This window comes from Theropithecus gelada, chromosome X, assembly GCF_003255815.1.
Source record: "Theropithecus gelada isolate Dixy chromosome X, Tgel_1.0, whole genome shotgun sequence".
Taxonomy (NCBI): Eukaryota; Metazoa; Chordata; class Mammalia; order Primates; family Cercopithecidae; genus Theropithecus; species Theropithecus gelada.
The window spans coordinates 131,186,190-131,200,693 of record NC_037689.1 but is presented as its reverse complement, the minus strand read 5'-3'; the positions used below and the strand labels follow the sequence as shown (position 1 = coordinate 131,200,693).

General features: G+C 38.9%; 1 protein-coding gene across 5 annotated transcripts in view; it reads left to right on the top strand.

Moving 5' to 3' along the window:
- Nucleotides 1–14,504, top strand: part of GPC3 (glypican 3) — a 456,076-nt gene that overhangs the window by 333,663 nt on the left and 107,909 nt on the right. For all 5 annotated transcript variants that reach the window (XM_025371938.1, XM_025371941.1, XM_025371942.1 and 2 more), the window contains one exon: nt 1,327–1,447. In XM_025371938.1, the coding sequence (XP_025227723.1) occupies nt 1,327–1,447 (121 nt within the window). The remainder of the gene's footprint in view (nt 1–1,326; nt 1,448–14,504) is intronic.

Genomic DNA, 14,504 nt, shown 5'->3' with positions numbered 1-14,504 from the left:
TCCAAAGTATATATATTAAGTGATACAAAGTTGCAAATCAGTATGAGTAACATCATTCCAATTTTGGTTAAAATTACCCATTAGTATATGTAGGTGAAAACCTCTACATGTATATCAAACTGTTGACCATGGTCCACTCTTGGAAAAACAGATTGATGGGGCAACTTTTACTTTATGCCTTGTTTATTTCTGTACTTCTTGAATTGTTTACAATGAACATTATTATTTCATAATTTAAAATATGAATTATAGATATCAATTTACCCTTATAACCCTGGCTACCCTATTGTAATTGAAAAAAAAGTATATAAAGAGAGAGCAAAAGCCCTGGGAATCTTTTCATTTCTTTAAGAAAGCATTCCATTATCAGGATCAGGGGCAAGTAAAAAAGAGCTCAAAACCTTTTTCCCTCTTTGGCAATGGTGTTCTGGTATTCCCACATGATGAAAGCAGAAGGAATAAATGACATCTGTTTCTTGTTTTCTTTGTTTCGCAAAATGAGGAATAATTCTATGTAGAGGTCTGGAACTATGGGTGCAATAAGGAAACCACCTCATCTGTGCATCACTGTCCCAGTTGAAGGTGGCAAAACCCCACACTGGAAAGCAGAATTGCCTAGTACTTTAAGTAGTTACCCTTCTCATGATGGTGAGGATGTCCATTGCTACCCTGAAACTTCAATTCTGGAGTAAAGCCTATGGTTTATCCTACAGGAGCACGTTAAAATCTTCCCTCAGGCTAGCGTTCTCTCCTCTCATGGAGAACGCAGAGGGAAGCTGACAGGTGTAATTTATGGTGCAAGTGATTTGAGAAAGTCTCCTGAATAGATACCCAGCTCCATAGCCTACAGGAAACAGTGGGAGGAGGAAGAAGAGGGGAAGGAAGAGGTAAAGAATATGGAAGAATCTTTCTCCTTCAAATGAGTAGAAGGCTTACACACAGTGAAGGTTCATTCTGTGTACTTCACTGTCATGACCTTGAACCTCCCCCAGCACAGCTCTAATCACTCTGCCTTGTCATTGGCCCTTACTCTTCTAGACTCCCCACTAGACTGAGAGCACAATAAGCGCACACAGATCTTGTCTGTCTTGTTCATTGTTGTATCCCCAACATCTAGGGAAGAAAAGGGATATTGAATATAATTGCTGATTGTTGAATGAATGTTTTCTTACTGTAAATAGACACTATGTGGAATGGTCTACTTTTGCACCATGAGGTCGTCTCATGAGCTTGTGGTCAGCCTGACTGTTGATGCCAAATAAAGTCAGCTTTTCCTTTGTTTGGGACTTTCTTTGACAAACCTTTTCTTTACCTTCACCTTTACAGATACAGCCAAAAGGCGGCAAGGAATGGAATGAAAAACCAGTTCAATCTCCATGAGCTGAAAATGAAGGGCCCTGAGCCAGTAGTCAGTCAAATTATTGACAAATTGAAGCACATTAACCAGGTATGTGGAATGTCAAAAAAAATAATAATAAAAAGTAGAAATGACAGAGAGAGAGAGAGAGACAGCTTCCACTGTTCAAACTATATTCTTGGGTTTTTAGAAAAGACACTATTATTTTCTTCAAATAGTCTGTCTGCTAAAAAGGACTTCTGGCCTTCATTTTTCACCCGGCTTTTAAATTATAAAGACAATATTGCAATATGAGGGGTATCTTAGAAAATAGAGGGAAAAATATTTCTCACAATCGCACTATTCTATCCCGTCTGTTTTCATTTTTACATATTCTCGTCTAACATTTGTCCAGAAAGGCACACTCACACAGACTTTTTCCATAATCAGAAATCCACAAGTGATTTGTAGTTCTGAAAATTAACACTATCTTGGCAACACTTTTCCATATTGTCACAAATTTTTTTGTTATTGTTGTTTTGTTTTATTTTGTATTGTATTGTTTTGAGACACGGTCTTGCTCTGTTGCCCAGGCTGGAGCACAGTGGCACAATCGTGACTTACTGCAGTCTTGACCTCCTGGGCTCAAGATATTCTCATGTCTCAGCCTCCCAAGTAGCTGGTACTATAGGCATGCACCATCACACCTGGCTAATTTTTAATTTTTTTGTAGAGATGAGGTCTCACTATATTGCCCAGGCTGGTCTCAAACTCCTGGGCTCAAGCGATCCTACTGCATTGGCCCCGCAAAGTGCTAGGACTACAGGTGTGAGCCACCATGCCTGGTCCCCACAAATCTTTATATTAATTATTTGTTATGGCTGCATAATATTCTGTTGAGTATTCATCATAATTAATCTGCATGCTTTTGCTGGATATACAGGTCGCTTCAAATTTTTTGCCATCATAAATAAAGGTACCTCCTCATATATAATGCTGTATCCTGATCTTAGCTTATTTTCTTAACATGCTAAAGTTATTGGGTCAAAGGATATGAGCAATTTAAATGCATGTATCCAAATTGCTTTTCAATGAGAATGTATCAGTTTTCACTGTCACCAGCAAGACAGGAGAAGTCCAATTTCACTGCATCCCTGCCAGCTTCTGACTCACTGCCATGCACAGAGACACCCACAGATTCCCTTGACCTGTACACATAGTTTTTCCTCTCATAAGAAGTTTAGTAACAAGACACAAATAGAAGTTAGTTGTACCATCTGCTTGTGATTGCTTTGTGGCCACAATAAAAATGCCACCAAAAAGGCATATACCAGAGTGACAGTGTTCCTGCCCCATGATCCATGGGTGGGAGGACTCCGGCATCACTGACTTCTATTTATAGTTTAGGAAGAACTTAATGGAACTGAAATCCTTATGCAAGAACAGAGGTTTTATACAAAGACATTGGCATGAGTTTTTAAAATATGGATTTTAGCAGTGAAATTTTTGTGGGTCTTTAAAATATGGATTTTAGCAGTGAAATTTTTGTGGGTCTTAGAAAATACCTAGAAGGGCTTTCTAAGAGTAGTATTTTTTTCACTGCAATTGCATTGTGAAAGTATTGATGACATGCTTGAGTGTAAACTCCTCTGGTGCCTAATAAAGTACTCTGTACTCAGTGAGCACTTAATAAATAGCTGATAGTGCTGCTGAGCAAATGATAATGGCAGCGTCTACCTAACTGAGCCTTTTTGTGTGTGTGTGTGAAAGTACAACTTCACTAAGTTCTATGAAGCCTTGCTAGATATAGTGTGATGATTTCAAAATGCATCTCTGAGGGGATCAGAGCACAAACAATGTAAAACACTTACTACTGAGTTGAGGGCATGATATACTTCACTTGGGGACAGTGGTACAAATTATCTCAAACCAAATGTGTCTAGGTGGCTATGTTCAACTGGTTAGACCCCAATACTGGTGAGGCCAAAATCTCAGTTTCCATCACTGTGTCCCTAATCCTAAATGAGGAGTATTGTCAACAGGTCCCTTGTGTCAACAGACCTTAAGGATTACCTACTATGTACTCAGCCAGGTGCCAGGGATTTTGGGGATTCAAAGGAAGTCTAGTCCTCTGTCCTCACAGCATCCTTGGGAGAGGAAGCACAAGCATAGGAAGTGGTTAAATAAAGATAAAGGGCAGCCTGTGATGCAGAGCCTGAAGAGGAGTGCTGCTCATTGGTTTTGGGTGGCATGATTAGGCTAGTGGGAAGATTGCAGAGAGGGGCAAGTGTTAAGATCTGCCATAAGCGATGAGTAGGGTTTGAGTAGGTAAAGACAAGCAAGGGAGGGGCAGTCATAAGAAAGATAGAGTGAAGACCTGTGCGCGGACCCCACCCTAGAAAATGGGAAAGCTGCATCAGACGTGGGCTTCTATATGATCAGGCAGTCACTAAAAAGTATTTATAGCAAGTCCTTTCAGCAAAGGCTTTGGGCACAGTAAAAAGAATATGGGCTTTGAATCCAAATGGATCTGAATTCAGTTATAGATTTTACTAGGTATATAACCTTGGGTAAATCAGTTAACCTCTCTGAGCTTTAGTTCTCTCATTGGTATTATGGTAAAGGTATCAAAAACTCCAGTGTATATATATATATTATATACATATATATATATAAAATATGCACACAGATATATGTAATTGCATGTGCATGACAGGCACTTAATATATGGCAGTTAGTTGTGAGGACTGTGTTTAGGATTTTCTCTATAGGCAGGACTTGAGTTTGAAAGGGAGTTCCAGTACTTTCTGCCAGTCTAATTCTTCTCCCCCAGTTTCGTATGTTTATAGATCCCTTTAGTGCATCTCTTCTCTCTCTTTCTCTCCCATGTTGTCTCCTTGTTTCCCTCTCCTCTAACTTTCAGCCACGAAAAGCTGAAACCAGCTGACAGGTAGGGTGATGTACATAGAGAGAAAGGTCGCTATTACAATTCCTTTTTCCTACCTCTGGCCATGAATAAGTGTGTGAACATTGTCAGTTTCTATACAAATACCATTGAGCAACCAATTAATTCTCATTGATAAACCAGTTTTACCTGTTTCAGTTGAGCTGTTAAAATTGTTGGACTCCAAACACCCATATTGATTTTTTTTCTCATCTGTGTTGCTTTATATAGCTGAAACACATTTTTTCAGTCCTTAAATAAAATTCATATTTTGGCCATGATTCGATCTGAAAGTGAGACACTTTAGGGAAGTCATAAAGAAGAAAGTCATGATGATGTCGATGATGTTGATGATAATGATAATGTGTTTTCTTTGTATAGCATTTACCCATATTTCAAAGTGATGTCATGTTCTAAGGTCTAACTGCTTAGAAAAAAAATCCAACCTGGAATTATAAGATATAAAACTGTGACAGAATCTTTTCAAGAACTCATTATTACTCTTAAACCTTATCTCATTTTCACTGTTTTTTGGGGAGGTAAGTGATAAATAATGTTTGTCCTTTTTATAGTTAGAGAAACTGAGGCAGAAAGCCATCAGTGGCTGTGTAGACGTAGACATGCTGCCAAAAGATTCAGTGAGTTCAGTTGAAAACTCAGTCAATTATCCAGATGTTTCCTATATACTGCCAAACATCTGGATTCACTGAATGCCTGACTAAATCGGCCTAAAGCTTTGGTGATAGGGAGGTAGAATTAAGTTAACTTTCCAAGTTCACATGTAATTGAGTGGTGAATCTGAGAATGTGATGTTATTTTCCTAAGCCCCTTGCTCGGTGCTGCATCTATTAAAACTATAATAGCGTGCTAATACAGAGATACTTTCTCTCTCTCTCTCTCTCTCTCTCTCACACACACACACACACACACACTCTCTCTCTCTCTCTCTCTCTCTCTCTCTCTCTCTCTCTCTCTCTGCATGTATGCCCCACGTTTGTCCATCCAGATGAACTATGGCTAGGCCATTTATGAGCACATCCCAAAATAGCTTTTCACTTTGTTTCCTGGGAATTCTCAGCTGCCTCCTTGCAGGTTATGGTTACTGTTGATAGCTCTGGAAATAATATACCCACTAAGAGAATAAAGTAACATTATTTTCATACTGATAGTCCCATGGTATAACCTTGAGGGGATGGGTTCAGGGCCAGGCTCAGGTGCCTTTCCTGGGAAGGCCTACAGGTGTGGAATGTTCTCCCCTCCTCCTTCCAAGCCAGAGTTCCTGTGTAACATTCCCACGATCAGAAATGAGGACCTTTTTATTTCCTTTTCAGTTTCTAATTTGTGTGAGAATTTATTGTCTTGTGTTAGGAGAGGAATTGAACTATTTTACGTCCTCAGTGTCAGTCCTGGAATTTGCTAGGCCATATTGCTTTAAAACAACAACAACAACAACTAAGTTTTGTTTTTGTTAGTGTCATTCAGCTCCAGGCTCCTACATGGAGAGAAGACTCCACAATTACCAAAAATGATCACAACACACCGTTACTCGTATAATACTGTGGGCCATTTATCCCCTAACCTAGTTTTGTTGTTAACTTTTCTCTCTCTTTAAGAGTAGTTATGTAGTTAGTGCTAATTTAGCAGTCCCTAAACTGCCACAGGAGTTATTGTTCCCAAGAAAAATCTATCCATTTATTGTTTCCCCATTTCAGTTCAGGTTCAAATGAAATACCAGAAATTGTTTTCCTGCCCGTTGTAAACAGTTGAAGCCAGAGTAGTCAATACCTGCCCATTTGGTGTCAGAGCTTTTCATTCAAAGTTAGATAAAGTCTCATCTGTTTGGGATGGTTGAAATGTCCCGCTGAATGGTGGGGGAGTGGACGAGATGGCCTCTTAAGATTCCTTCCAGCCGTGTGATTCCATGATTTGTGGCTCAAGGTCAGGCTTTAACCCAGCACCCTCTTGTGAACAAGTCTTGTGACTTTATTCTCCACTCTGCCACTCTTTTTAAAACACCCTGTTCCCAGGTCACCCCTTTCCACTTTGTAACCTCTCATCTTTTCAGAGGTTGTTCCCTTCCCACCAGCCTTCCAGCCTGGGCAGATGGAACTTAAACTTGCCCTTCCCCCCACCCAATTCTTCTGTTCTGCCTTGTTCTCATTAGGCTATGAAAACATTAAACTATAAAAACAGTTTTGCATTTATCACCCCTAAGTTTCCCTCCTCCAGGGCCAGATAGGTGACCTGTTTTCGAATCATGTTAACCATGTGATGCCATATGAATGATAATAATTCTGCCATATATTTACATAGCACAATTCAGTTTGCAAAGCTCTTTCCTATCCATTAGATAATGTGATCTTTATAGCCGCTCAGAGAGGAAAGCAAGGCAGGCATTGTTACTTACATTCCCAGATGAAGAAACCATGGGCATTAGAAGTCTACTGATTTCCATACAGTAAGTAGTAGAGCTAGACCTAGAATCCAGAGCTACTGATTTCATTCTCTGTGCACTTTCCTTTACTTGTACCAAGACATGGCACACCTATTAGGAAGATCTATATAGAAAAGATGTGCAGAATACAAATAACAAAAACTCCCTAATTTGTGGTCTGATAATTTTCAAGTGCCAAATATGGTCATTTCTATGGCCGAACTCTAAAATCAGCAGCAATGAAAGATTAAGCACATTGTTTACAAAATCTCAATTGGTGAGATTCTTGGAAAACTAACCACCACATTGTATGGAAACAGAGGAACTTTGTGGCATGAGTTTGAGTTATAAATAGCAGAAGAACTTTCTGCTAGTGAGTCCTAATTCATAGAATGATGTTAAATGGTCAAAGATAATTTAAAAATCTAGAACAGACACTGAAATGTCTCTACTTCCATCCCCCTCTGTAAACACCAGAAAAGTATTTTTAAGATGCCTAGCAGACTCTAGTGTGATGAAGACACTAATTTTTGAAATAGAAAGTTAAAATTTTTAATAAGTTAATTAGTAAAGCTGTTAAGTGCCAAAGGAGCACTCAGGACATTCCTTAGCATGTGATTTTAGAAAAATGTTTGAAATGAATCTCAGACATGATGGAAAACACTCCAGGTAACTTGTTTTCATAGTCTTCTCACAATAACAGGAGTGAGAGTTGTAAAACACTGGCCTAGTGCAATGGTTGCTAGAAAAGCCAATATAGATATAAAATTTCTAAGTAAAAGGAGAAACCTTTTGAAAGTCAACTTTAAGTAAAAGACCTTCCCAAATGGAATTATGTCCCAGTGTCTGTCTTACTTGTTCACATACAAGTGACATGGCAGAACTCTAGTAATTGCCCTTTATTTCCATATGGAGCCAGAATGTGTGTGTGTGTGTGTGAAGGACAGAGTACCTACAATGGCATGTTAACAAGAGCCAATGAATGACTTCTGAGTCACAAAAGGACAATGTGAGTTAGTCTTTTAAATACCAGACTTAGACTCTGTGGAGTTAAACATTATTTCATGACGCAAAAGGAAATTCTCTGATATACTCCAAAAGGGATTTATCATTAAAAAATCTTCTGTCACTTTGCCTAATAGCCTGAAAAATAATTACAATGTCTGGTGGCTTTGGGGAGCATGTGTTTTTAATATCTTAATTATTATATACAGTTTAATAACACCGCACCAAGAAGAATTCCCAAGTATTTCATATTAAATTTCTTGAAAATGAACTATTTGCTATATTTAGAATACACAGGATTAAAGATACTTAAATTAGGTCATGTATTTTAGTCCTTGCATATTAAATTAAATTACTCAAAAATGGAAGATGAGTCGGGAATGGCGAGCCAAAATGTTGTTGGTATTAGTGTTGGGGTCATCTTGATTGAGCAATGGAGGGAAATACATGAACTTTTCTCATTACATTATTGTATTCTTTCATAGAATATTTTTAATTGGAAGTGTTAACAATGGAAAGGCAAGTTCTACATATGAAAAGACAATTCTGTCAAACAATATAGACTACCAGGTTTATGAAGTTTAGAAATACATATCTAAATTATCTATGAAATTCATAGGGTCTCCTATTCTATTTACATTTACCCACTGGCCAAATGCAACACCTTTTTTTTTTTTTTTTTTTTTTTTTGAGATGGAGTCTCACTCTGTCACTCAGGCTGGAATGCAGTGGTGCAATATTGGCTCACTGCAACCTCCACATCCCGGGTTCAAGCAATTCTCCTGCCTCAGCCTCCTGAGTAGCTGGGATTACAGGTGCCCACCACCATGCCTGGCTAATTTTTGTATTTTTAGTAGAGACAGGGTTTCACCATGTTGGCCAGGCTGGTCTCCAACTGCTAATCTCAGGTGATGTGCCTGCCTCAGCCTCCCAAAGTGCTGGGATTACAGGTGTGAGCCACCGTGCCTGGCTGATACTTTTTAATAAACAGTTACAAATACTCGTTCCCTAAAAGGTTTGCAGTTACAAACATTTGCTATATGAAGTATATCAGTGTGTGTGTATGTATGTGTGTGTATTCAAATACTATTTCAGAAATTAACTGAGATATATTTATGAATATGTATCTTGCTTCTAGACTGTAAGCTCCCTAAGTGTGGGATCGCACATTTAATTCTTTGTATCCCGTGGCACCTAACACAGTAGCATATACAAAGTAGACCCTCAATATATATAATTGATTGATTGATCAGTCAATTCAAAGGACTTAACCTTTGCTGCCCTTAACTTATTTCTGAATTTAGATTTCATTTAAGGTAATTTTCACATTCACTATTAGCCAGTGTCTGTGCTAAAGGACAGAATTACATAAGTGCAGGATCATAGGGTCTAACCCTTTGATTTTACAGAGGATGTTAAAGCCAAGAGAGAGAAATGACTTGTCCAAAGTCATACTACCAGTAAATGACAACACTGGGACTGGGAAATAAACAGGTTAATATTCTATACAGCCATTTGCTCTGCTTCCAAAGGCTCTTGATACAAACGTGCTTGCAAATATACAAACACATTTTCTTATACAGTAAGTACTCCAAATCATGGCAGAAGCCCATACTTAGGAAGTTCACCTTTGGAACAAAAGGCTGTACAGCAGGAACCATGAACTTCCTAATTATTTATCACTTATTTTGGATATTAAGTAGGTTTGGGCCTAACAAGTATACCTTAGTGCCCAACTGCCTCATTCAACTCATTGGGCAGTTGTTGCACCGGGTGGGGAGGTCTCTGCTGGGGTCACTGAACCAAAGGAAGGCAGAATCAGCAAGACCTGTTGCTCATGGCCTTTTACCCACTCACAGAGTCTGACTCAGGCTCCTGTTCTCATTCAGGGTCAGTCATCCTTTCAGTCTCATCCCCTGGATCTCAACTCCTCCACCTTCCTGGACATCCTATAATAATTTATCTCGTGCCTCCTTCCTCCTTCCAGAATGACAAAATTAGCATCATATTAGTCAGTGGGCTTCTGTGCCAGATAGCTCAGTTGTTTAGGGCAGTGTATTCAGATTGTGTTCCATAGGGAATGTGGGAGAGGTGCTGTGGAGGTTGTTCTAAGTCCCCCATTCCTATTTTAACCAGAGCAGCTCCATTTTTAAAAATCTTCTTCACATATTGGTCTTCTAAGTAAGATTTCACTTAAAGGGGTCCAACTGCAAAAATAACAAAAATCTTAGATGCCCTTAAAGCTAACATTAAAGGCTTAAATCCATGTGAGCCATTTCTTAATTTGAGTGGTCAATGGAGGTACTAAATATCTATAATACACAAGGAAGTCACAGCATGCCCTCCAGTCCCCATCAGCTGCTTTCTAAAATGAACTGTGGGTCAGAATGAAGACCAAATGGGAGAATGTGAATGGCTTGGTGGTAACATTATTGAAGTGATAGCTAAAGGCCCATGCTGTAGTACTAGTGAACCAGAAGTGGCTTCTTTGAAGCTGATGACCAACATATATGAGTTTTCTTTGCCCATGTCATTAGGATTCTAACAAAATCCAATGAGAACAAAGTACTGAGCTGAGCTCTTTTGTCTTAAACTAGCTTGTCTATATGGTGCAGTCTTGCATTAACTGGCCCACACAAATGTTTGGTCTTGGTCCTTTAATCCCATGGCTATTTGAGATCTAGCGTTCAACTGTAAATTTATTTGACACATAGCAAGAAATGTTTCCAAATTCTGTATGGGCTCAGTGTTGGTACACAGTTAAGGTAAAATGATAATAAGGAGATTAATTCTGTATTCCTAACTATGTGCTTTCATTAGATAGTGACCACAGTGATTTTATGTAGCAACTGTTAAGTGGAGTGTCTCCAACAGAGTTCTAATTAATATCCAAAATAAAGATTACATTATTATTCATATACACTGGATCTTATTGGATAATTTCTTAAGTATGGTTTTCTTTTCCTTGTTTAATAAGTTGATCTAGATTTTTTTTTCATAGTCCCTATTTTGCTAAGTCATCACTTCTCAGAGTAATATCTGTTCTGTATTATGGGCAAGCAGCTGACGAAACCAAATAAAAGCTAAGAGAATTACTCTTCTGATATGCCACAAAAATGAAATACAAGTTCAGGTTAGTTACATTCCAGGTCACTGAGGATTCTTATGGTTATTATCATGGTATCACTGTTATTAAACTTTGAAGCATCACAAAGAATTGGTGAAGAGCCAAAAGACTGAAGACTGGCACAATTATTTACCCTCACCTTCAATAAGGGATGGAAATTGGATTCTGGAAGCCACAAACCAGAAAGTCTGGTGTCACATCCTAATGAAATTCTAGATTAGATTCTTGGAGAGCATGAGCTCTTGGAAGCAGCCATGGTGGTTACAAGTAGCCACTGTGGACTTACTCAGAACTAATCAGGCCATTTCTCCTTATACGAGCATGCATGCACATGCCTTATTGATCAGAGGACTGGCATAGACATGCTGGGTCTCAATTTCAGCAAGGTGTTTGACAGAGATTCCTATGATTTGTCTTAAAATAAGTAAGGAGAAATATTGGCTAACTGATCATCTAGTTGGATAAATGTGTAGCTAATTATTTATCAAATATGAAATGTATCAATATCAGCCCAGAGTGAGTCCTTTAGTTATTAACTTTGTGCCTAGCCCCTTATTGCCTAAAGTTTTTGCTAGTGACTTAACTGAAGATAGAGAAGGCATACTTCTAATATTTAGTGACTGCATGATGCTAGGTGGGGTTAGTGAATACATAGATAACACAATTGGGATGCAAAAATATCTCAGTAGGCTACAATCACAGGAAAAAACTAGCAGGGTAATATCCCCATGGGGTTAAATGTGAAGTATTACATGTAGATTCACAAACATGAGTGCCTAAGCATGATAGGGGAAACCCAACTTAGCACACATGTTAGTTTTTAGTTATGATGGAAATAGCTATGAAACCTTCACTGACCCAAAACAATATCCCCCAAATATTGTGGTAATTTAGTAACTCTCTTGATGTTGTTGCCATTTTTTGTGGGAAGAGAAAGATACAGATTTACATGTATGTTTAGGTGGGAGAGGGAGAGACATGGAAGTGACTAGAAAAATACTCTCCACCCTGTTTAAAGGTTAAAAAGGACTGTTTTGGGATTGTGATGTTCACTGCTCCACATGAGTTTTTGTTAACACCAATACTACCTGTTTTAGTTGTAAAGCATCACTGGTATGTGACTGAGAGTCTCAGTGAGATGTTTGAGAGCCAAAACACTGGATTATTTAGTTTGAGGGAAAGAACAAAGGCTTTAGAGCCAAATAGATCTGTATTTAATTCTTAGATTTGTCATTTTGTAGTTACTTGGCTTTAGGTCAAATTACTTAACTTTCCTATACTCATGCTTCCTAATCTGTGAAATGGGTATACTATCATCTATCTTGAAAAGTTAAGACAAATATTAGGGATAATGTATGTGGTAGGCACTCAATATAATTCTAGGTACTGTTTTTCTTCATATTCTTACAATATGAAGGGTTAGCGTAAGGGCAAGTCAAGAGTGACCTTTTAAGTGACTTGAGTATCTGTGCCTCAGTTTATCAATTTCTGGAATGGAGAGACTACAACTTTTCTAGTTTGGAGTGTTGTTTAAATGATTTAAAAATTCTAAATATAATAATCTAAATTCTAAAGATTCTTGGAAAAATATATCTAGCCAACCTTCAACAGATTTTTGAACTATTTAAAGATTAGTTTGGCTCAAAGTGACTGAATGGAAAATGAAGATGATTTTGCGTGTGTGTGTGTGTGTGTGTGTGTGTGTGTTTAAATTAAGTTCTTCAGATTTTCCCAAGTTTGAACTCTGCCCTGAAGTAGAGGCTCTATAAATAGGCAGGCTGCCCTTGGAGTACAGCTTAGAGATTTTACCACATGATCCAGAAGTCCCATTTTAATCTTCAGCCCCACCAGGACCTTTCATGGAAGGATGGTATCAAGTGGAGAGACTTCAGAGCTATAAAGTTCAGGGCAAGTTAATCTGCATTCCTTTTGCATTTTGCTCTCTGGTTGAAGATGGTGAGAGGTTCCTATATTTAAAACCCAGCTGACATGATATCCTTATTGGCAGATGTCTCACAGGAGGTATTTAGAATGATTTTAAGCAGCATATAATATGTTTGTGAGTGTGTGTGTATTTCACATGCCAACAGAGCAGAAAGAATTCACGGGGCTTGTGGCTACTGAGCTTTCTTGAGACACCATCACTCTCAGCTGTTGGGGTGATGTCACAGATACCAGTGACACTGCCTAGGCCCAAATTCCCAAAGCTCTTTTTTTGCATTGCAGAGCCTAGGGCAGACCTACGCCATAGGCTCTACCTTCAAAGAACTATGGAATTTGTTAGCCCCAGACTGGAACCAGTGACCACTTGTTGTCAGGCAAAAGGAAAGCTGCCCCCTGCCGCCTGAGCCTTTGTGCCTGCCTGGGATACCATGGAAAATGGGGAAGGAATCCAGACTCATTAATGAGCTAATACAAAAGATTAAGCCAAGCTAGAGGCAGTTTGTTATAGCTGCATATGGATGCTCGAAGGCGGTCAGAGCTGAAAGATCTCCAGACCAGAACCCAGTGGTGCTGCTGCCTTTGTTTGCCAGACACAAATATAGAATAAGGGTATCCCCGTGGGGAGCAATTTTCATATTGCCAATTTCTTTTTTCAGTTATGTCATTCCCTGAGCTATTGTGTGGCAAATTGATTGATCAGTAATTGCAATCTGATAACCCATGGTCCAAATTATTGTTAAAACTGCAGGTTTCATTAAAATATACTGAGATGGCGCTCAGATCTGAGCTTTTACTTGGTCGAATGGTCTTTGTTCTTGTTTGTTGTTCTTGGAAGTCACTGAAAACATGATTACTTCTATGACTCCTTTTCAAAATGAAATTCACAGGGAAAAATAAAAAGTAAAACACACACACACCCATATGTGTGTGTGTGTATACATATATCCATGTCATTTATTAGGAGTTATTTGTTGAATGCCCATTTTTTATGTAGTGCTGGATTTGATGAGGTCTGTTGATAAGGACATAGAGAATCCCCACACACACACGCTCATCACGTATGCATATATCATCACCATTTGCATTCATTTATTCAATATTGAGCAGCTCTCTGTGCCAAGCACTGAGCATAGGGGCTGTAGACAAAGATACAGAGATAACTTAATTACTTTCAATGAGGGTGATGAAAACATGGCTACATTACTAGACTCCAAGGCACAGTGTGTCATAAAAGAAATATAAACCAAGTACTATGCTCGCCCGGAGAAGAGAAGGATTAATTCCTACTGAGGGAATTAGACAAGACTTTAAAAATAGGAGGTAGCCTTTAAGCCAGCCTTTGAAAGATGAGGAGAATTTTGACAGATCGAGATTGGAAGGAAGGATCTTCCTGGCAGAGGAATATGGCATGAGCAGTGGCTCAAAGACATGAAAGTACATCGATAGCCTTATGTGGCTGGGGAGCTGAGGCTACAAGCCAGATTGGAAGAGGACGTGGACAGTGAAAGATGAGACGGAAAAGGTGGTAAAAAATTTGGGAGGGCCATGAATAGCGTACTAAGGAATCTGAGCTTTACTCTGTGGCAGCACAGAGCACATGAAGGGCTTGAAGCATGAGAGTGACATGGTCAGATCAGTTAACATCAGTAATGTTAAGTGCCAGCAGCGCAAAGGGTGCTTTAGAGATCAGAAATTGGAGGCAAGGAGTCCAGTT